Consider the following 18,127-nt stretch of genomic DNA (forward strand, 5'->3'; position numbering starts at 1 on the left):
ACACTATTTACAGGGCTAAAAAAATTCTGCCACGAGAGTGGATTGTTCAAATGAGGTTGCGACAGGTGCGGCGAAATCAGAGTTTCGGAAGTGAGTGGGTCACTTCAAGCAGAGCCGCCGAATGTTTATTCATACCACCACGACCACACGAAAAAGTCCGGACAGACCGGATTTTGAAATCTATGCCATCTGGAGGCCACATTTTCGTCTGAAGAATCGCGACTTTACCAAAGGCCATCCTGCCAACTCTGCCCTTTCCGACAAGTAGGTAAAGCATGATCGGTAAACGTCATTTACCAGGTGCGGGGCACGCGGTCGCAAAATTTAAAAGGTGGGGTTAAGCTCGAATGATGTAACGATCACGATGTCACAAGGTACACATCGCGTGGGAGTCTCGAGGCTCGAATGGGACTGAGAGCTGTACTGATTACGTCGAGATGATGTACCGAGGATGAGTAGAAACTCTACGCAATAAGTTGGAGCTTAGGAGGGTAACCAGCTCGAGGAGCAAACAAAACCGCAGCGAAGGCAGCTATCTTTTGAACCTTTTCAATTCCATTCACGACAAACAAATACTCCTCGAGAACCATCAAATATTCCAGTTTCAAGCTCTAACCAACCAATCACATCAAACAACATGTCTTCCTCCGGATCCAAGGTAGATTGAGCTCGAAGCAGCTTCTCAATTGAACCACATTCTGACAAAAGAACCAACACAGGTTACCAACGACCCTCAAGGTATTAACAACCCCAAGATTGAAAAGGCCGGCACAATCACATCAGACTCTCTGGCTGGAGAATCGCTCAAATCAGGCGGTTCGTTCGGCGCCGGTAGCCACGCAGCCGCCTCATCGCAGCCCTCCAGCTCCACCACCACAAACAACACCGACACCTCTGGCGCAACCACACTCCAAGCCGCTCCCGATGCCGAGGCCCGCCAGGCATTGGAAGGCTGGAACGAGGAAGCCCAGTTGAACGCCGCACGTGGATTGAGCAGCAGTGGTGGCAGCAACAGCAACAGCAACAGCCAAGCAGCCGCACCACAGTCTTCCTATCTCGCCAGTGGACCCGCTAACACTTCGGGTACCGCAGGCCAAGCCCCTCACGGCAAGAACATCACCGAGGGTGGCTTCGACAGCAATGCTCCCAACGCCTCTTTCAACACTGATATCGGTGGCAAGAATGACCCAGGTCGTGCTGCTTTGAACGACATGCAGCGTAATGCCCAGCAATCTGCTGGTGATGCTGCTGGCCCCAAGCAGACTGAGCTCACCAACGATGGCCAGTTTGACTCGCTCAAGGACACTTCTGCTTAAGCAGATGGGATGTTTGTTTCATGAAAACGAAGTGTATGACCTACCTTTTGATCAGAGCACTGGTGCTCTGAACGGGAGTCTCTTTGGTAGCTACTCCTGTATAATGTACTTTTAGATAATGGTCCAAAAGCACGCTCAGAACGTGTGTTGACTCAAAGTTGTACATTCTCCTGATGACTGCCATGTGATTGACGTGATGCTTGCGATTGCCACGATAGAGTCCATGATTTTGGTTGTTGGTGCACACTGGAGAATGTCTCAAGCGGAGAGGGTACATCACGTGTAGGGAACCATGTCCATAGTCGTCAATATGCTCGTAGTTTGTCCCCTTTATACTGTCCGACATCTGTTATGTACACTGACAGATTCCTCTGAGGCCGTCTGGAGAGATTCTGACGCGGTCCGACTGTCAGTCTTCGATCCCGGAAAGATTCTTGGACGTAGTTTCGAGCACTCCGTTATCCTCGAGTACTAAGCACTTCTTTACCAGACTTAGTCCGTCTTCGACGTCGGTGACATGGCAAGAGCATGTAGCGGTGCACTGTGTCGGTTCGATCGATCGACAAGATACGGCTGGAAAAACTCAAGCCTCGACCTTGAGCTTTTTCAAAGCTTCCAGCGCGTCGGCACCATCGTCGTCCTCGTCGACAAAGGCTCTAGTCGCAATACCACTCTCCCAAAGCTCTCTACCCGTCATCTTCTTCTCTTCCTTGGCACCCTTTTTCTTCTTTTCCTCCGCCTCCCTTTGCTCTTCCGCCTTTCTCTTAATCTCGGCCATCTCCTCCTTGAACCTATTACTCCACTCCAGATATGTTTCTCTCGTCACCTTTGTGCCCTCAAATTTCCTGTTTTCTTCTGCTTCTGCTTCCGCGGCTTCCATGTCCTTTTCTGCTTGCACGGCTTGTTGTCGCTCTGAGATGAGGAGTTCTGCCTCGTCTTTTAGGGTTGTGACGAGGGTGAAGACCATGGCCATGCCGAGGTTTTCTTCGATTGTTGCGGTCAGACCATCCAAGAGGCGGGCTTTGTCTTCTTGGATGTCGAGGTGTTTGTGCTTTGGTGCGTTTGGTGGTGCAGAAAGGTCTAGTCGCGGAGCTACATCTGGGTAGTCTTCTGGGTATGCGACGGAGAGGATGATAGTGGCTGTGTGTTTTGTTAATGTTTCTGGTTGCTTGCTTGTAGCTGTTCGTCCGTACGAGGCATCTCTGTTGATCCATCTTCTTCAGTCACTTCGAGCTCTATCGACACACGGTATTCTGTCTCTGAGATGTCTGCTTTCTCGTCAGCGCAATGTTCTACCCATTCTGTGTAGTATGCAGAAGCAACGCACCGGTGATTTCGTCGGGGAAGATGGAGTCGAGGACCTCGCGCTCCTCAGTCTGTTCTTCTCTACCCATAACTGTGTGTGTTGTATAGTTCTTGTATTAATATTGCGGCATGGGAAAATAGCAGCATGAAGCTTCCCGTCGCTCTCGCTCTCGCTCTCTCCAACAATTGACGTCGGCGTGGTCTGTGCTCGCATTTTTTCGAAAGACGAAGCGCCTAGCGGAGAAGGCATTTCTTGTTCCTCATCCTTGTTGTATTCCTTTTGCTATCTGCCATCACAGGATATCTGATCAGCTGGTCTGCATAGTCAATCCTAGGCTCCAAAACAACTACGCGACCGGAGTAGCGTAGCAACAACTCACCACACCCAATCATTCGCGAAACCAAAAGCTACCGAGGAAAAGAAAAGACACCAAGTCGCAAACCATGGCCAAAACAAAGTCAAAGAAGAGCCCAAAGAGCTCCTCCCTCCCCAAAGAATCCCCTGAACAACTCTACGACCTCGCCATCCAATGCGTCGAAACCAGCGAACCACAACAAGCTCTCGAACACGCCCAAAACCTGCTCGTCCTAGTCCGCAAACTTCAAACCCCCAATGCCGTGCTGCCAGCCCTGAATCTTCTCGGAGAAATCAGCATTGAATTGGGAGACGCAGACGCAGCTCGCGATTACTTCATGCAAGCTGTAGAGGCCGATCCCGAGGGTGCGATTCCAGAGGCTGTGGGTGGGGGTGCGGAAAAGTTCTTGTGGATGGCGCAGTTGTGCGAGGAGGGTGGTGCGGCTAGTGTGGCGTGGTTTGAGCGTGGAGCAAAGGTCTTGAAGAGGGAGATCGGGGAGCTCGAGGCTGTGCAGGAGAGAGATGAGACGGCTGAGGTGCTGTTGGAGGAGAAGAGGGGGAAGTTGGCAAATGCCCTGTGTGGTGTTGTCGAGGTCTACATGACTGACCTTTCGTAAGTTTGCTTCTGCGGCATTTCTACGACTTTGAGAGAATGATTTGCTAACACCAAGGTTACAGATGGGAGGCGGATGCTGAACAAAGATGCGAGAACCTGATCACAGAAGCCATGATGGTTGATCCCGAGAGCCCAGAGGTCCTGCAAACACTAGCTTCCGTCCGCCTGTCACAACTCAAGCCTGAAGACGCACGCGCTGCCCTCACTCGTAGCATCAGCATGTGGAAGGACCTTGAGCCCGAAGACCCTACAATCCCCGATTTCCCCACCCGTGTCAGTCTCGCCCGTCTACTGATGGAAGCCGACATGGAAGAGGAAGCCATGGACGTTCTGGAGCGTCTGGCTTTGGAAGATGATCAGAGTGTCGAGGCTTGCTACCTCGGTGGCTGGTGTCTGCAACTCATGGCAGACAAGAAAAAGACACAATTTGGCGACGCTATTCACAATGCCGAATCCGAACAAGCCAAGGAGTTGCTGGCTACATTGAGAGCAAGCAGAAGTTGGCTGCTCAATACTCTGAGACTATACAGAGTCTTGGAGTACGAGGACGAGAGACTCAAGCAACACACCGAGGAGTTGGTCGATGCACAATGTCAAGTCCTGGGTCCTCCGCCAGAGGAGGGCAAGGAGGACGACGAGGACGACGAGTGGGAAGGCATTGACGAGGACGACGAGGCAGCAGACGGTGATGAAGAGATGGCTGGCATGTAAAGGATGGAAAAAGTACCTATCTTGTTTTTTTGCACCTCGATACCATAGAATCTTCACATTATGCAACGAACGGACTTTGGTCCGTCATGACTACAAGGCTGACAATTTCTAAATTTACCACTTTCGACAAGATGAGATGGTGTTGTAATACGCAGGGAAAACAGAGACGACGTCGGTTGTTGCAATACACGCAAGGACATGTGTTGATATTTTCCGAGAAGCGAGCAAGACGACGATACAGCCGAACCAATACCAAGAGTCCAGGTGAAGCAGACGTGAAACAAATGATCCAGTGTAGATGTTGCAAGTCCCAGTGATGCGAATTTCACAGCTTGCCAATTGCGATAACAGACGGTCGATGGAAAAAGAATCTTCTTTTTTTGCGTAAAACATTGGATCATTTGGTTGGTAACCACCAGCTTGTCATTTCTTTTAACGCCGAAAAAGTGCGCGCTGCTTTTTTGGTTGGTCTTGATGCTGGCTACATTGTGGCTAAGAAGTTGAGCGATAACCCGTCCTCGAGAAGCCGTCGCCGAACCAAGAAAAAAGGGAACCCCGCTATGGTGGGAGGGAAGTAGCAAGTCGGAAGAGATTGGGCGAAACCATTTATTGGGCCTGTGGGAGCAGAGACTATGTCAGTACGAGGACTGACGAAGTTTTGTAGAGTTTTTCCTTTGTCGATAAAAGGATGAAGGATATTATCGCACCTTGACGGCGTAGTTTCTCTGGGGGAAGTGGGTCTGCTTCTTCTTTTGCTTCTCGGTGACGCGCGAAGCATCCTCCTTGCTCAATCTTCTGCGGATGGCACGGGTCTGCTTTGCGCGGAGGTCGAGGGGAAGGTACTTCTTGTTCTTGTAGAAGATGCGCAGCTGCGAGCGCTGGTTGATGTTGATGACGGTCAGGACGCGAGCGATGGACTTGCGGACGTCATGGCTGTAGGAAGAATCATATGTCAGAAAGGGTTCTTTTCGTGTCGCAATTCGTGCATGTGTAGGCCCTTTTCAATCTTTTCCATTCGTGGTTTCCATCTCTTTTCCTTCGTCTTATCGGGATGCGGGAAATCGATCGTACATTCTGGTGAGCTTGCTCTGGGCACCACCGGCAATCTTCTGGGTGCGGAGCTGGACGAGCTCGGCCTTCAACTCCTCGAGCTGAGTCTTGAGCTCATCCTTGTTCTTGCTCCAGAGCTGGCTAGCCTTGACCTTAGCGGACGACTGCGATAATTTCCGTCAGCATTCCGACGTGGCAGGGTATGGATATGACGAGTTGGCGCACCATTTTCGCTGTGAGTTAGTAGATTGAGTCGACGTGGGCGAGAAGTCGTGTGAGATTCGGCGTGAAGTTGATTTCCAGAATTTGCGCTGTGTGTGTTCCCGCTAGATGGCCTTGGCAAAATTTCACAAATCACGTGCGGGTCTGGGGTAGAGCATAGAGTGAGGGTCTGCAAGCACAACGAGGAAGCGCCAAGCAAAAGTTCAGCACAAGCCTTGGTGCGTAACGTCAGTCGCATGTGAAGAGCGTTGCTCGCTGGCCGCCCTTCCATCCTTGTACAATAAACATCACTCGTCCAAAATGGCTGCATCTGGGACCGGGAGCTGGGCACAACTACGACAACAGGCTCGTTCACTCGAGACGCAGGTATATATAATTTCTGTATTCTTTTCATCCATAAGCTAACACTTCATAGACTGATGCCTTGTTCCACACATACTCTCAATATGCTTCCATGACCAATATCCCTGCAAAGCCCGACGAAGACGAACAGCGAACAGAAGCTCAACTACAAGACATACTCGAAAGGGTAAGCTTCTCACATGAATCTCAATCATCATGTAAATAGACTGATGCCTGACAGCGTTCAGCCCTCATCGCGCAGCTTTCGCGCCTGCTCGACTCTGAACCCACCGCCTCGGCCTTGAAATCCACAAACTTGGCCCGTCATCGGGAGATACTACAACAACATCGAAGAGAGCTCGATAAACTCAAGTCGAACATTGGCCATCAACGAGACCGTGCCAACCTCCTATCCAACGTCCGCAATGACATCAACGCCTATCGCGCACAGAATCCCGAGCAAGCAGAAGCAGATTACATGCTGGACGAACGAAGTCGCATAGACAACAGCCACAACATGACCGACACGGTCCTCACATCGGCATATGCCATCAACGAGCAATTCGGCATCCAGAGGGACACGCTTACTAGCATCAACCGTCGTATAGTCGGAGCCGCCAGCCAAGTACCTGGAATGAACAGCTTGATGAGCAAGATAGGCAACAAGAAGAGACGGGATGGTGTGATATTGGGCAGCTTCATCGCCTTTTGCTTCTTGCTCTTCATGTACTTTTCGTGAACAAGTACTCGCTGCAAGGAGTTTGGGAGTCTATGGGCATGAGAGCGCTGTGATTGGGAAGAGAGAAGATTAAATGTCTTGTTCCTGTACGAATAGAGATCGATTATTGAGCGGCTCGAGGGGCGGTTACGGCGTCTGCCTCGAGCACGCTGTCGGCCTTCAGGCTCTTTGGGGTCTCTTTGTTCTTCCTTGTCTCTGCCAAAAGCCTCTTCAGGTTGGTGACCAAGTCCTCTTGCTCGACTTCGTGTGCAACGGCACTGCCAGCCCATCGAATCTTGCACTCACTATCGACCAGGTAGACGTAGCCGACTTTGCTGTTCAACAGACCAATGGCCTCTCTAATGTCGTCGTCGATACCGCGTCTGATCAGGAAGTATTTGTTCCAGTCTTGCTTGGGTCGCATGCCTCTCAGTCTGCCGGCAAAGGCCCGCAAGATCCACCACTTGAGAGCATTGGGCTCGTGGTTGATGTCGACCATCTGAGCAAGACCTGCTTTACCCCTCGCCTTTTCTTGTTCCAGCACCTCGTGTAAGGCCGGGTTCTTTTCTTTCGAGCAGAAAGTGGCAACTTGGTGCTCGGCCCAGGCAGCCGAGAAGACGCTGACTATGCTGACTTTGCCCTTCAAGGCTGTCACCAGATCCTTCTTTTCTGCATTCTTGGTCGAGTCCTTTTCCAGAGTACGACCACGCAGATTGGGGAACCAGAGAGCATGTTGAGCCTTGAAGATGGATTGCGGCGCAATAAATGTCTTTCCCTTGAAGTGACGCATGGCGCTAAAGTCGCGGAAATAAGGACGGTACAGAGTGTCGCTCAGCTTCTTGCGGCGAACAAGATGCTTGTCATAGTTGACAAAGTCGTCCCTGCGTTCTTTCCAGCTGCGATCGTCGACTCCAGTGTTCTCGCCAGCTCGAGGTGGGTGAGGCAAGCCAATTGGTCGTTGCAGTGGCTTGGGTACGGGATCAGCATCGGGGTCCTTTTCCTCGCGTGGTGTGTAATTCATGGGCGTCGTCGGTGTGGGCGTGGGTGTGGGTGTGGGTGTTGTAGATTTTGATCCGGTGGCATAATTGCGGGTTGCTGAGAGGCAGTATCGATTGCTTTCTGGTGCAATCAGCGCACGAAGCTCTCGCAAGCAAGATAGTGACGGTGCTTTCATCGTCATGTTGTGTATTGAAAAAATTGATGTACTGTTGACTGTCGAGAGTGGAAGACTTCAAGCAGCTCCCCGGCCTTGAGATTTGTCCGCCAAACTGCGGAGTCGGAGCACTCCCGAGATGCTCTTGACAACCTCCCTCATCTCCTACAAGACCATTCCCATCACAATGTCGGAATTTGTTGTGACTATCTTTGAACTTGCAACGATGAATTTACATCGGTAGCATTGCTTCCCTAGTCGACTAAGTTTAACCAAAAGTATACTAGATACTCGCCTCGATGTCTTCTTCACCCTGCCACGCAGTACTCAACATTATTGCGAAAGAGCACAATCATAATTCCGCTGCCAAAAAGAAGCTTGATTTCGACGCTTTATATGCCTTGGACGATGAAAGCGACGAGGTGAAAGACGAGGGTCTGCTGGCTTCGTTTCAAAAGGTCAAAGGCAGGACTCTTGGTGATCCAACCACTTCCCTCTCGCGTTCGCGCCACACACCACGCAGACCTCCAGGCAGCCTCCTACGCTCTTTTTTGAACATGAACCCTTCACTGCCTTCGTCGTCTCAGCAACGGTCTGACCCGAGGAGAGCTAAGAATCCTCTTCTGCTTTTAGAAGAGCTCAGTGCTTCGAATTCAATAGTCAGAGACACCCCTCCTCTCCACCATCATTACACAGTCATTGGTCTACCTTCCCTCAACAAACCCGTCGATGAAGCGAACATGCCTTCCTCCTCTGACCCACCTGCTTCATCGGCAATCCCCATGGTGAAGAGCAAAAAAGGCCCTGGCAAACAAGTCGCCGATATCAAACTCGTCCCTGAAAATCAACGCATCTTTCAAAATCTTCATTTCTGTAAGTGAAGCTCGAATGTTGGTCACTCGCACAATACTGACATATCAGACTTCTTCCCGAACAGTGACACCCACCCTGGTCGCAGACAGAGGATCATCAGAGCCATTGAGTATGGCGCGTCATGGCAGAATGACTTCAACGACTCTGTCACTCACATAATTACCGACCACGGGTACAACTTTGAACAACTACTGAAATATCTCAAAATGAACGAGCTGCCGGTAAGTTATGTATTGCCTTCGACCATGGTCTCCCTTATTGACAGGGGTAGGCTGGCATTGTGTTGGTCAAAGAGAACTACCCATCATCCTGTATGGAATTTCTGAAGCTCGTAGATCCAGCGGGTGTTCAGTTTGTAGTTAAGGGCTACAAACCACCTGCTTCAGTTGCATCCGCCCAGGCTCAAGCAATTCCATCACAGGCATCAGAAGTGTCACTGAAGCTCAAGCCCGTAAAGAGGAAAGCCGCCGTACTCTCTTCGCAAGCGACCTCTCAGTCCGACGCAAGTCCGGACCTGGCGTTGTCTGCTGCATTACCAGCAGGTTCTATCGCACCTGGCATTGGCGACAAACAAGAAGTCGGAGACAAGGACGAGGATGAACTCGATATGGCCATTAGGGAGGCCAAAGATTCACACCCCCTTGCTTCAGATGACGAGGAAGAAGACGGTACGTATGTGAGAGTATGGAGTGGGGTCAATGCCCACTGGACGTTATTTCAATTGCCATCCAAGTGGGTCAATTCTAGCTGTCAAGTTGCAGAGTGGAACTCGGCAGATTGGAGTTCCCGCTCGAGCGCTGGTCTAGAGTCGACCGTCCTTGGACGATCATCCCTTTTTGGAAGACAATACATTCCGCAATGTGACAGCTAGCTTTGTTATCATCGACTGGCGATATCGAGTTGTGTCAGTTGACAAAAATCATGCTAACCCTCCATTTTCTTGCAGGTGAGAGTCATAAGAGACACAACCCAAACAACTGGCAAGAAAAGTTCCAATGTATGCACAAGCACACGGGTGGTAGTGGTAACGGAGGACCCAACGCCCAGACACTGTCCGTCTTGCAAGAGTTGGCCGACTACTACGACCAAACTCGCGACCAGTGGCGCTCCAAGTCATACCGTCAAGCTATCTCTGCGCTCAGAAAACACACAAGCAAAATCAATACCAAGGAAGAAGCTATGCGTGTCTATGGCATTGGCAGCTCGATCGCGGAGAAGATAGAAGAAATTGTTCGGACCAACCACCTTCGCAAACTCGACTCTACCAAATTGGACGAGCGCCAGCAAACTCTCAACAAGTTCATGAAGATCTACGGAGTAGGACTACATGCAGCAGAGCGATGGGCAAGTGCGGGACACAAGACTTTGGACGACCTGCTCCAAAAAGCCGAATTGTCAGACAATCAAAAGATTGGCATTGCACACTATGACGACTTCAACAGCCGTGTCCCTCGATCTGAAGTCGAGAAACACGCCGCCATCATCGAAAAGGTGCTCAAGAGCTTGGATCCAAAATACCAGATCCACACGATGGGCTCCTATCGCCGCGGCGCACAGGACTCTGGTGACATCGATCTTCTCATCACCAAACCAGGAGTGCCGATTGAAAACATCCGCACGACGATTATGGACCGTCTTGTGCCGTTGCTCACAAAACACAAGTTCCTCGTTGCAGCACTAGCACAGACGTCCCATGCCGATAGCACAAAATGGCACGGCGCCTCTTGCCTCCCTGGCAGCAATACCTGGCGTCGCATAGACCTCTTGCTTGTACCTGAAGAGGAATTAGGCGCCGCATTACTCTACTTTACTGGCAACGATATCTTCAATCGCAGCATGCGACTGTTGGCTAGCAAGAAAGGTATGAGGTTGAATCAGCGTGGTCTGTACAAGGACGTGCTGAGGGACCGTGGCCGTGAGAAGCTGAGCCAGGGTACACTGGTTGAAGGCAAAGATGAGAAGAAGATCTTTGAGGCACTGGGTGTGCCGTGGAGGCCACCGGAGCATAGAATATGCTAGTGCTGGGATATCAGATAACAGATACGAGTGGTAGTAATGCAATCTCTTCTGTGTATTCCTCTACAGCTTCGACGAACCACGAGGCCTCTCTAGCATCTTTGTCTTATTCTGGTAGTTCTTGACCAGTTGTCTGACAGACAGATCGAACATTACATCCTCGCTTCCGCCTGGGATACGGTTTCCTGGCACTTCTCTCCACATTTCTGTTTCCAGTCAGCATTGGTTGTCATGAACATTTACAAGGAAGACGTTACTTACTCTCTGCAATCTCTCCCTGACCAGATCTCGTATAGCCATTACCGCCGAATAAAAGTACGGCAGCTTGAGCACATTCCATTAGTACTACGCCGGCCTGCGCTTTTGCAGCTGCGGTTAGACCGCCGAGTTCGACATCTGCATCTTTCTTGGGTAGCTTGGTCATGGCGTAGACGAAACTTTCTGTCCATGCCCATTGAGCCTCGAGTTGTGCGCCGCATTTAGCTAGACGGTGACGCACTACTGGTTGATCCATGAGAGATTTCCCAAATGCTTCTCTCTTCATGCAATATTCGAATGCTGGGAAGAGTCAGTATGAAACCCTTGCAGAGATGGCGATGTACGTACCTGCACCGAGAGCGACTCTGGCCTGTCTAGCGCAACCAATAGCGATCGTCAGGCGTTCATGATTGAAGTTCGTCATGATGTATTTCATACCCATGCCTTCCTCTCCGATCAGGTTCTCCGCTGGCACCACCACATCGTCAAGCTCGATGTATGTGGTACCAGCACTGATCTGACCACTAACTTTCAGCCTCCTCATACTAACACCTTCATGTCCCTTCAACGGCACAACCATCAACGACAAGCCACCAGGACCCGACCCACCGGTTCTAACAGCCATACAAGACAACTCACTCCAAATACCATTGGTAATCCATTTCTTCGTTCCATTAATCGTATACGTCTTTCCATCCTTGCTCTTGACCGCCGTAGTCTGGATATTCGCAACATCACTCCCAGCATCCGGCTCTGTAATGGCAATACAAGCCCTCTTCCTCCCCGTCAACAGATCCGGTAAAAATCTATCCTGCAGCTCTTTACTTCCAAATTTATACAATGGCGGCACTCCAAACGCCATTCCAGTCGTCAAACTCCCACTCGGTCCCGCCAAGCCTGACTTCAGCATCTCGTCCGTGTAGATTGCATTGTGGAAGTAATCAAACTCTTCCACTGGCAGACCAAGTATATCCTTGATACCCAAGCTCTTTAATCTTTCAACAGGAAGAGGAGCGGGGAGACTGGGGAGTAACATGTTTGCAGCCGAGAAATCGTGGAAGACGTGTTCGGGGACTGTTTCTGCGGTTTCCCATTCCATGGCGTGGGAGGTCAGGTTTTTGGAGATGAATTCGCGGCATCTCTTTTGCCAGGAGAGATGAGAGTCCGAATAGTAAGGAGATGGGATGCCGGAGAGGTATGGGGGTTCGGAGAAGGGGATGGGTCTTGGGGATGCCATTGTTGCGGTTCGCTGTTTCGAGAGACGGTGATGCAGAGGATTGATGAAGGTTTGACAGGGGCGTCAGGATGGACACATCAAGGTCCTGGAATGGCATGTGAAGATGGTCAACAATCTGGACCCGATATGCGGGGTTGGAGCCGAGGTAAATATCTTCGTTGGGGTTGGTCACCCTGCTCCGGATTCCTCCAAGAACTTTCACATTCATGTTTGATCTCACCACATCGTTTGGATACAACGACATGCAAGGTTGTTTTACCAGACTGCGTTGAGTATTTACCACCAACTGAATAGACGCGACCGCTAGAGAACCTCTGGTTGACTACAGAAAGGACCAGGATCTTCTGGTCTCTCGACCGTAGTGTAGATTCGATCTTCCATGTATACTCGGCGGTCCTCGCATGCTCTGCGAGACGATCCTCCTCGAGTTCTTTGACCTGCTGCTTGAGAGCGGAGATCATGTTGTCCTTGGCTTGGGATATTGCTGTGCGGCATTCGTGGAGTTCGTATATCTCACCCGCCTGCGATTTGACCTTTTGCTCTTTAACGAGAAGGACAGCCTCGAGGTTGGCGACCTTGCGACACATAGTCCCGAGCACGCTATCGTCGCTTTGCTGTGCACTATTCTTATTTTGTGTTGCAGTAACACGGGTTGCCACACTCTCTCGTGCGCGAAGATCTTGTTCGAGGTCAACGATCTCGATACGAAGGTCTTTAACTTTCTGCTTTCTAGGGCTGGCGAGTTGAGCATCGTAGTTCTTCGGATCTCAGTGCTTTCCGTACGCATGGGTCTCGGCTATGGGCGTCTCCTTGTCACTAGCCTTGGCTTTCAATTTGTTGTAATGCCTGTCGGGTGTAATGTCCGAAGTCGTGCTCTTCTCTATCGGATCAACCCGCGGAGTCCGCTTCTTCTGAGTTTCCGAGTATGATGGTGGGCTTTCGGAAAGGGAATCTCTATGTTGTCTCGGTGTCCCTCGTGTTTGCTTGCTGTTGTACTGATCCATCGTGTCTCAAATTGACAGGGACTGTCTCTCAAAGCAGTGAGGGTCTTCAAGGAAAGAACAAAGGGAGCATAAATTACCTCACCCGAAATACCTTATACACACCACTTCTGAGTTCGTTACATACGTGCAATATGGACCTTACGAGCTTGCGTAGAGTCAAGCGGTCCGTAGACAAGATCGTTGCTTACATTCTTGATTGCAGATTGCTGGTCAATGTAGCTAGAAGCCACATTTGGGATCTCTGGCAAAGTCTTTGAATTGGAGAGATAATTGCTGTCTATCCTTGGATGCATTTTGCAGCGGGAGTACATGACCAGGCAGGGTAGTATAGCGCTCATTGGAATATTCCGAATTAACCGTTTGTTAGGCATACATCGTACATGTTTCTGCAACTCGGTCTTCTCTTTTGTTGATCGACTACAATCTGCTCTTGTTGTGAGATAGTGGTTCAAGTGAGTTTGCAAGAGATTCGGAGAGTCCAAACCAGAAGAGTCGAAAGGTCCAGCACCTGGAACGTGCATCCGAAGCCAAGGCTGCCACATCATCTTCGGAGCATCCAATCAAAACTTCCTCCCCTCTCTATCGAACGCCTAGCTGCATAATCTGATCGTCCCGAGCAATAATGTCGTCGTTCAATTGAAGCAGCGTTGTGGAAGTGTTTCAGAAGCAGCAATCGAGAGCACAAAATGTCAATGCCTTAATTCTCTGTCACACATTCTCGGATGGTACGAAAACGGCTCGTCTCGAAACTTTCCAACGCGGTAGACCCTGGAGACCGACAGAATGCTGTGGTATCTGCTTTCCCCAATTAGAGGGTAGGTCATAAAGCAAGAATTGTCAGATGTTGTGTATTGATATATCTGGTTTGGAAGGACGAGTGATCCTCCTCGCTTGAGATCCGACCACCCGATTAGGAGAGCATTCTACCGACACGGACTTATCACAGCTCGATACTGGCTTCTATGCATGCTGGTATCAGTTTCTGTTGGTGTCTCTCTGATATATCCGACCGTATTCCAATCGGACTTTCCTGCTGCTGGTCTCAGTGGACTACCCCATCATGTCTGGGCTTCAACACGGGCTTTCCCTGGCGATGCCAACAAGCCTCACGATCTCGAGATGCGACAAATATGGATTCATGGAAGCTACATGAAAGCGCTTGACAAGGAATTGCTTCGAGATGTCTTCGTCTTACAAAGTGCCATACTTGGGGATGCCAATGAGGCCCACGTTCCTGACGCTCACAGTATTGCTCACCCAAACTGGGGTTACCATTCACCACTTACATATTGGAACAATTCGCTGGCTCGATTGGAAGCAGATCCGGACATTCTGTTGACAGTCAACGAGAACACGTGTCAGCCTTCTTTCTTGAACTTCACTCTTCGACCATTATCTGTGTTTGCAGGAAAGGCTTTCTCCGGTTCACGACTAGAAGCAGCAGATGCTCTGATCATCTCCCTATTCAATCGTAATAATGATCCGAAAGGAGAAATGTGGCAGCGAAACATACAAATAGTTGCTAGCCAATCTTCTGGCCTGCCGATACAGTACCAACGGAATGGCAGCCCTGAGCACAGCCAATTGTTCGAGTATCGCATCCAGCCACTCAGCTTCCGTCAGAACTCCCTCCTGGCTATGGCGTACGGCATCATATTCATCTACGTCGGCTTAAGTCTAAGGAGGTTGAAAGCCTTCCACAGTCGCTTTGGTCTGGTGGTGACGGCTATCACCCAGATGACAACTTCGATTCTTGCGAGTTTTACCATATGTGGGCTACTGCAAATTAATCTCGCCCAGATACCCCAGGAGGCATACCCGTTCGTCGTATTGGTTATTGGCCTCGAGAACATCTTCAGACTTATCAATGCTGTTGTGGCATATCCACCGGAGATGATGAACACACAACGTATCGCCAATGGAATGGCTGACATCGGTCATTCTTCGTTGGCCTCAGCGGCACAAAATTTACTCATCCTTTGGTTGCTATCCCTGGTCGTGTCTCCTGGAGTAGCGGCGTTCTGTGCATTTGCCGCTGTGGCACTTCTCTTCGACTACTTTTTCCTACTTACGTTCTTCCTTGCCGTTCTTAGCGTGGATATACGGAGACTGGAGTTGCAGGACTCAATCACAAGAAGTGGGAGTGTCCCAAAGCAAAAGTCGAGACCAAAGCATCATCGTACTCACAGCCATCATCATGCTACTCATCGCTCCGAAAAACATACTTGGATAGATGCACTAATTCATGGAAGAGTACCATTCTCAACACGTATGGCCGGGTCCGCCGTCACGATAAGCTTCGTCATGGCTCTAAATTGGCATCTGACGGCTCATGGACCACGCACTTCGGCGTCTGGCGTCTTTCCAGGGCTTTTCGAAAAGCAGGCTTTACCAATGACTGCATTTGATGGAACATCGCCCCCTCCTACAGATCAAAGTCGCCATCCCGCGACTTGGCTTCGGACACAGGACTACGAGAATGCTGTCCACTTTATGAAGGTGGTCAAGCCTGGAGCTCAAGGCTTCGTCGCCAAGATATATGACCCGCTGGTGATAACACTCGGAGGAGCGGACCGAAGCGGCATATTATACCGCAAGGAGACATGGCTACAGTCTCTACGTGGGGTCGCTACACAACACTTTTATCCTACGGCCATCGCGGTTGTATTCGTCGTGGCCTTTGTCACAGTGCTGATGAACTTTCTGCTGTGGGACGACAGAGCTGAAGATGCAGAGTACGAGAATGGAGGCGACAATCTTCCATTGACAGTAGATGCAATCGAGACTGGGCACATGTTGGACGTTGTCAAGATAACTGGTTGCCGACAAGGTCACATGCTGTCAATAGGACTTGATCGGACAATCTCCATCTTACTGTTCAAGCCAGTGAGCAACTCCTATATGACGATACATCCGTCGCCAAGTCAGTGCGGAAGAATCAAATGGCCTATACACGCTTGCAGCATCAGCGACAAAGGCGATTGGATGGCAGTACTTGGTGATGATGGTCGGGTCTCGCTCGGAAATCTGTCGCGAGGTGAATTCACGCACGACTTTCAAACAGACAGCGAAGAGCGGCTGCCACTTCTCTTCGAGTTCATCCCTTCTCCATCAACGCCCAATGGACAAGGGGTGTCCTTTGCTGTTGTCTCGGCAGACGGAAAATTGACGGAGTTCCACACGCACAACAACTCGATACAGACCTTCCGAGTATCAGAAGGAGAGCTACTGGCTGCCTCGTTTAGCTTAGCACAGCGACACTTGCCCAAAATCATCCTCCTGCATCCTGATGGACACATATCGGCATTGCAAAAAGCCTCGGGTATGTGGACCTTCAAAGAGATGCCTCTAGGGTATCCACGACCGCTAGCAGACCGAACAGCTGGTGCCAGTGCATGCCTGCACACGATCGACGAAGTCGAGGCATCGCTTATCTGCACAACTAATACCATCACATTACTGCATACACCCACTGTGCGACAATCTGGCTCTTTCAACATCCCAAACGTCAAGCCTAATAGTGTGCGTGTCTTACACACAGGCAGGAATCAGTGTCTGAGTTGTGGCGGCATGACTGCGAGCAGTCTATCCCTCGTATTCACAGATGTCGAGACTAGGGAGTGTGTCGTGCGTAGCTACGCAGCACAGGGCGAACCATTCAAGCCTCTTGGTCTGTTTACAGAAGATCTCGTCTGCAACTGCGCCGCCAAGTTTCACTGGGAGAAGAATGAGCACAGGCTTCCAGAGGCTGGGTCATGGGAGTCAACGACGGAAGCAGTTGTCGGACTGCGCAGGAAGCCACAAAGTCCGCCCTCATCTCCCGTCATCTTGCCGAAGGACAGTGGGAACTTGTTGCGCCGAAGACGACGAGGTACTGGAGCTAGCTCATCGTCAGGCGATGAGAACGAGCAATGGGAAGCTTATCTGTACTCGGCATCTGGCGAGCTGCACACAGTACCCATCGATATGTCGGGAGAAAATCAGCTGTATGCAACAAGAGCTGGCCCAGCATGCCAGCTCGGCTATCGCTCGGTAGCCATCGTACTAGGCAGCACAGTATATGTGGTGAAAGTGTGGGATAACTGGGCAGACAAAGGCGCTAAAGGGGTATCGGATGGAGGATCACAACCACTGCTCTCGCGAAAGAGGTGGACCAGGAAGGCTCAATAGAAGATAGACTGCCGCCCACAGAAGGCAGTGTGATCAATATGCAAGCGCGCAAGCAAAGAAGATAGAAAATCAACAACCTCCGAGCAGAGCTCACAGAAGGGGTATCCAGTTGCGCCAGGCCAACAAGCATGCAAAAACTCCTCGCCCACCACCGTCGTCATCTCATTGTAAATTGCGCATGCTCTTTCTCTACTGTAATACTCAATTCCAAGTTCTGGTTTGAGCATTCTCGTCTGCGTTTCTAGCGAGTCGGTTGTCTCTACTTGTTTCGTCCAGGACCTGGTTGTGTGTCTGCGCTTTCTGAGCATCGAGTTGTCTACCGAGCTTCCCCTTTTCTCTTGCTTGACTTGCTTTGAGTCGTTCCTATCATAGCGCGTTAGCACGTTGCCTGATGATTGCTCGAGTCGGAGTGATAGTGACATACCTCTGCAGCCAAAGCAGCAGCAGCGCGAGGATCGCTACCAGGTGCAGAAGTGGAAGCCCCGCCCACCGTGCGTCCTTGCGCTGGTGTGGGTGAGTATGAAGCAGTTTTGGGCTTGAGTGGTGTCGTTGCTGTGACGGGCTTCGGAGCGTTGGCGGAGGAATTGGCGAGGGTTTGGCCGGAGCTCGAGAAGTTGTCGGACTTGGGCTTGCCGAAACAGTTGCCCATGATTGAAGATATTTAGGTGGTGAGTATTTAAGGTGAAGAGGCGAAGAGGGGAAGGATGCGGCGGAGTAGAGACGAGGCGACGACATCGTGGTATGGACAGGGTGGTCGCCGAGAGATGGCTTGGGAGCTCTC

At 50.6% G+C, this 18,127-nt stretch overlaps 11 protein-coding genes across 11 annotated transcripts; 6 read left to right on the forward strand and 5 right to left on the reverse strand.

The window, feature by feature from the left end:
- Positions 1-637: 637 nt before the first annotated feature.
- AUEXF2481DRAFT_30389 (uncharacterized protein) lies at positions 638-1,316 on the forward strand (the record flags this gene model as incomplete). Its single annotated transcript, XM_013487377.1, has 2 exons — positions 638-658; positions 720-1,316. The coding sequence occupies 2 exons, from the start codon at positions 638-640 to the stop codon at positions 1,314-1,316; spliced, it is 618 nt and encodes a 205-aa protein (XP_013342831.1).
- A 583-nt stretch (positions 1,317-1,899) lies between these two features.
- On the reverse strand, positions 1,900-2,710 carry AUEXF2481DRAFT_5902 (uncharacterized protein; the record flags this gene model as incomplete). Its single annotated transcript, XM_013487321.1, has 3 exons — positions 1,900-2,456; positions 2,510-2,584; positions 2,644-2,710. The coding sequence occupies 3 exons, from the start codon at positions 2,708-2,710 to the stop codon at positions 1,900-1,902; spliced, it is 699 nt and encodes a 232-aa protein (XP_013342775.1).
- Positions 2,711-3,065: 355 nt separating this feature from the next.
- Positions 3,066-4,303, forward strand: AUEXF2481DRAFT_5903 (uncharacterized protein; the record flags this gene model as incomplete). The annotated part of the gene is made up of 2 exons (XM_013487322.1): positions 3,066-3,589; positions 3,655-4,303. 2 exons carry the CDS (start codon positions 3,066-3,068, stop codon positions 4,301-4,303), a joined length of 1,173 nt encoding a protein of 390 aa, XP_013342776.1.
- Positions 4,304-4,867: 564 nt separating this feature from the next.
- AUEXF2481DRAFT_41004 (uncharacterized protein) lies at positions 4,868-5,607 on the reverse strand. The gene is made up of 4 exons (XM_013487427.1): positions 5,579-5,607; positions 5,375-5,517; positions 5,011-5,236; positions 4,868-4,918 (listed from the first exon to the last, which is right to left on the reverse strand). Exons 1-4 carry the CDS (start codon positions 5,579-5,581, stop codon positions 4,910-4,912), a joined length of 381 nt encoding a protein of 126 aa, XP_013342881.1. The 5' UTR covers positions 5,582-5,607; the 3' UTR covers positions 4,868-4,909.
- Positions 5,608-5,875: 268 nt separating this feature from the next.
- AUEXF2481DRAFT_5905 (uncharacterized protein) lies at positions 5,876-6,656 on the forward strand (the record flags this gene model as incomplete). The annotated part of the gene is made up of 3 exons (XM_013487323.1): positions 5,876-5,941; positions 5,991-6,104; positions 6,159-6,656. The coding sequence occupies 3 exons, from the start codon at positions 5,876-5,878 to the stop codon at positions 6,654-6,656; spliced, it is 678 nt and encodes a 225-aa protein (XP_013342777.1).
- A 103-nt stretch (positions 6,657-6,759) lies between these two features.
- On the reverse strand, positions 6,760-7,815 carry AUEXF2481DRAFT_30394 (uncharacterized protein; the record flags this gene model as incomplete). Its single annotated transcript, XM_013487378.1, has 1 exon — positions 6,760-7,815. The coding sequence occupies one exon, from the start codon at positions 7,813-7,815 to the stop codon at positions 6,760-6,762; it is 1,056 nt and encodes a 351-aa protein (XP_013342832.1).
- A 272-nt stretch (positions 7,816-8,087) lies between these two features.
- Positions 8,088-10,680, forward strand: AUEXF2481DRAFT_5907 (uncharacterized protein; the record flags this gene model as incomplete). Its single annotated transcript, XM_013487324.1, has 4 exons — positions 8,088-8,661; positions 8,710-8,882; positions 8,933-9,329; positions 9,608-10,680. The coding sequence occupies 4 exons, from the start codon at positions 8,088-8,090 to the stop codon at positions 10,678-10,680; spliced, it is 2,217 nt and encodes a 738-aa protein (XP_013342778.1).
- Positions 10,681-10,740: 60 nt separating this feature from the next.
- Positions 10,741-12,172, reverse strand: AUEXF2481DRAFT_66365 (uncharacterized protein; the record flags this gene model as incomplete). The annotated part of the gene is made up of 3 exons (XM_013487477.1): positions 10,741-10,883; positions 10,939-11,235; positions 11,284-12,172. 3 exons carry the CDS (start codon positions 12,170-12,172, stop codon positions 10,741-10,743), a joined length of 1,329 nt encoding a protein of 442 aa, XP_013342931.1.
- A 200-nt stretch (positions 12,173-12,372) lies between these two features.
- AUEXF2481DRAFT_273649 (uncharacterized protein) lies at positions 12,373-13,196 on the forward strand. Its single transcript, XM_013487566.1, has one exon. The coding sequence runs from the start codon at positions 12,574-12,576 to the stop codon at positions 13,099-13,101; it is 528 nt and encodes a 175-aa protein (XP_013343020.1). The 5' UTR covers positions 12,373-12,573; the 3' UTR covers positions 13,102-13,196.
- A 763-nt stretch (positions 13,197-13,959) lies between these two features.
- On the forward strand, positions 13,960-17,346 carry AUEXF2481DRAFT_30397 (uncharacterized protein; the record flags this gene model as incomplete). The annotated part of the gene is made up of 2 exons (XM_013487379.1): positions 13,960-13,991; positions 14,049-17,346. 2 exons carry the CDS (start codon positions 13,960-13,962, stop codon positions 17,344-17,346), a joined length of 3,330 nt encoding a protein of 1,109 aa, XP_013342833.1.
- Positions 17,347-17,547: 201 nt separating this feature from the next.
- AUEXF2481DRAFT_5910 (uncharacterized protein) lies at positions 17,548-17,995 on the reverse strand (the record flags this gene model as incomplete). Its single annotated transcript, XM_013487325.1, has 2 exons — positions 17,548-17,709; positions 17,771-17,995. The coding sequence occupies 2 exons, from the start codon at positions 17,993-17,995 to the stop codon at positions 17,548-17,550; spliced, it is 387 nt and encodes a 128-aa protein (XP_013342779.1).
- Between the last annotated feature and the right edge of the window lie 132 nt (positions 17,996-18,127).

This window comes from Aureobasidium subglaciale (genome assembly GCF_000721755.1).
Source record: "Aureobasidium subglaciale EXF-2481 unplaced genomic scaffold scaffold_13, whole genome shotgun sequence".
NCBI lineage: Eukaryota > Fungi > Ascomycota > Dothideomycetes > Dothideales > Saccotheciaceae > Aureobasidium > Aureobasidium subglaciale.

Excerpts from the sequence above, each read along its gene's own strand:
- AUEXF2481DRAFT_41004 (XM_013487427.1), bottom strand. Across the intron at positions 5,237-5,374 it reads CAGAGCAAGCTCACCAGAAT|CCATGACGTCCGCAAGTCCA; the intron begins GTACGATCGATT and ends TTCTTCCTACAG.
- AUEXF2481DRAFT_273649 (XM_013487566.1), top strand. The coding sequence starts at position 12,574 with ATGCTCTGCGAGACGATCCTCCTCGAGTTCTTTGACCTGCTGCTTGAG.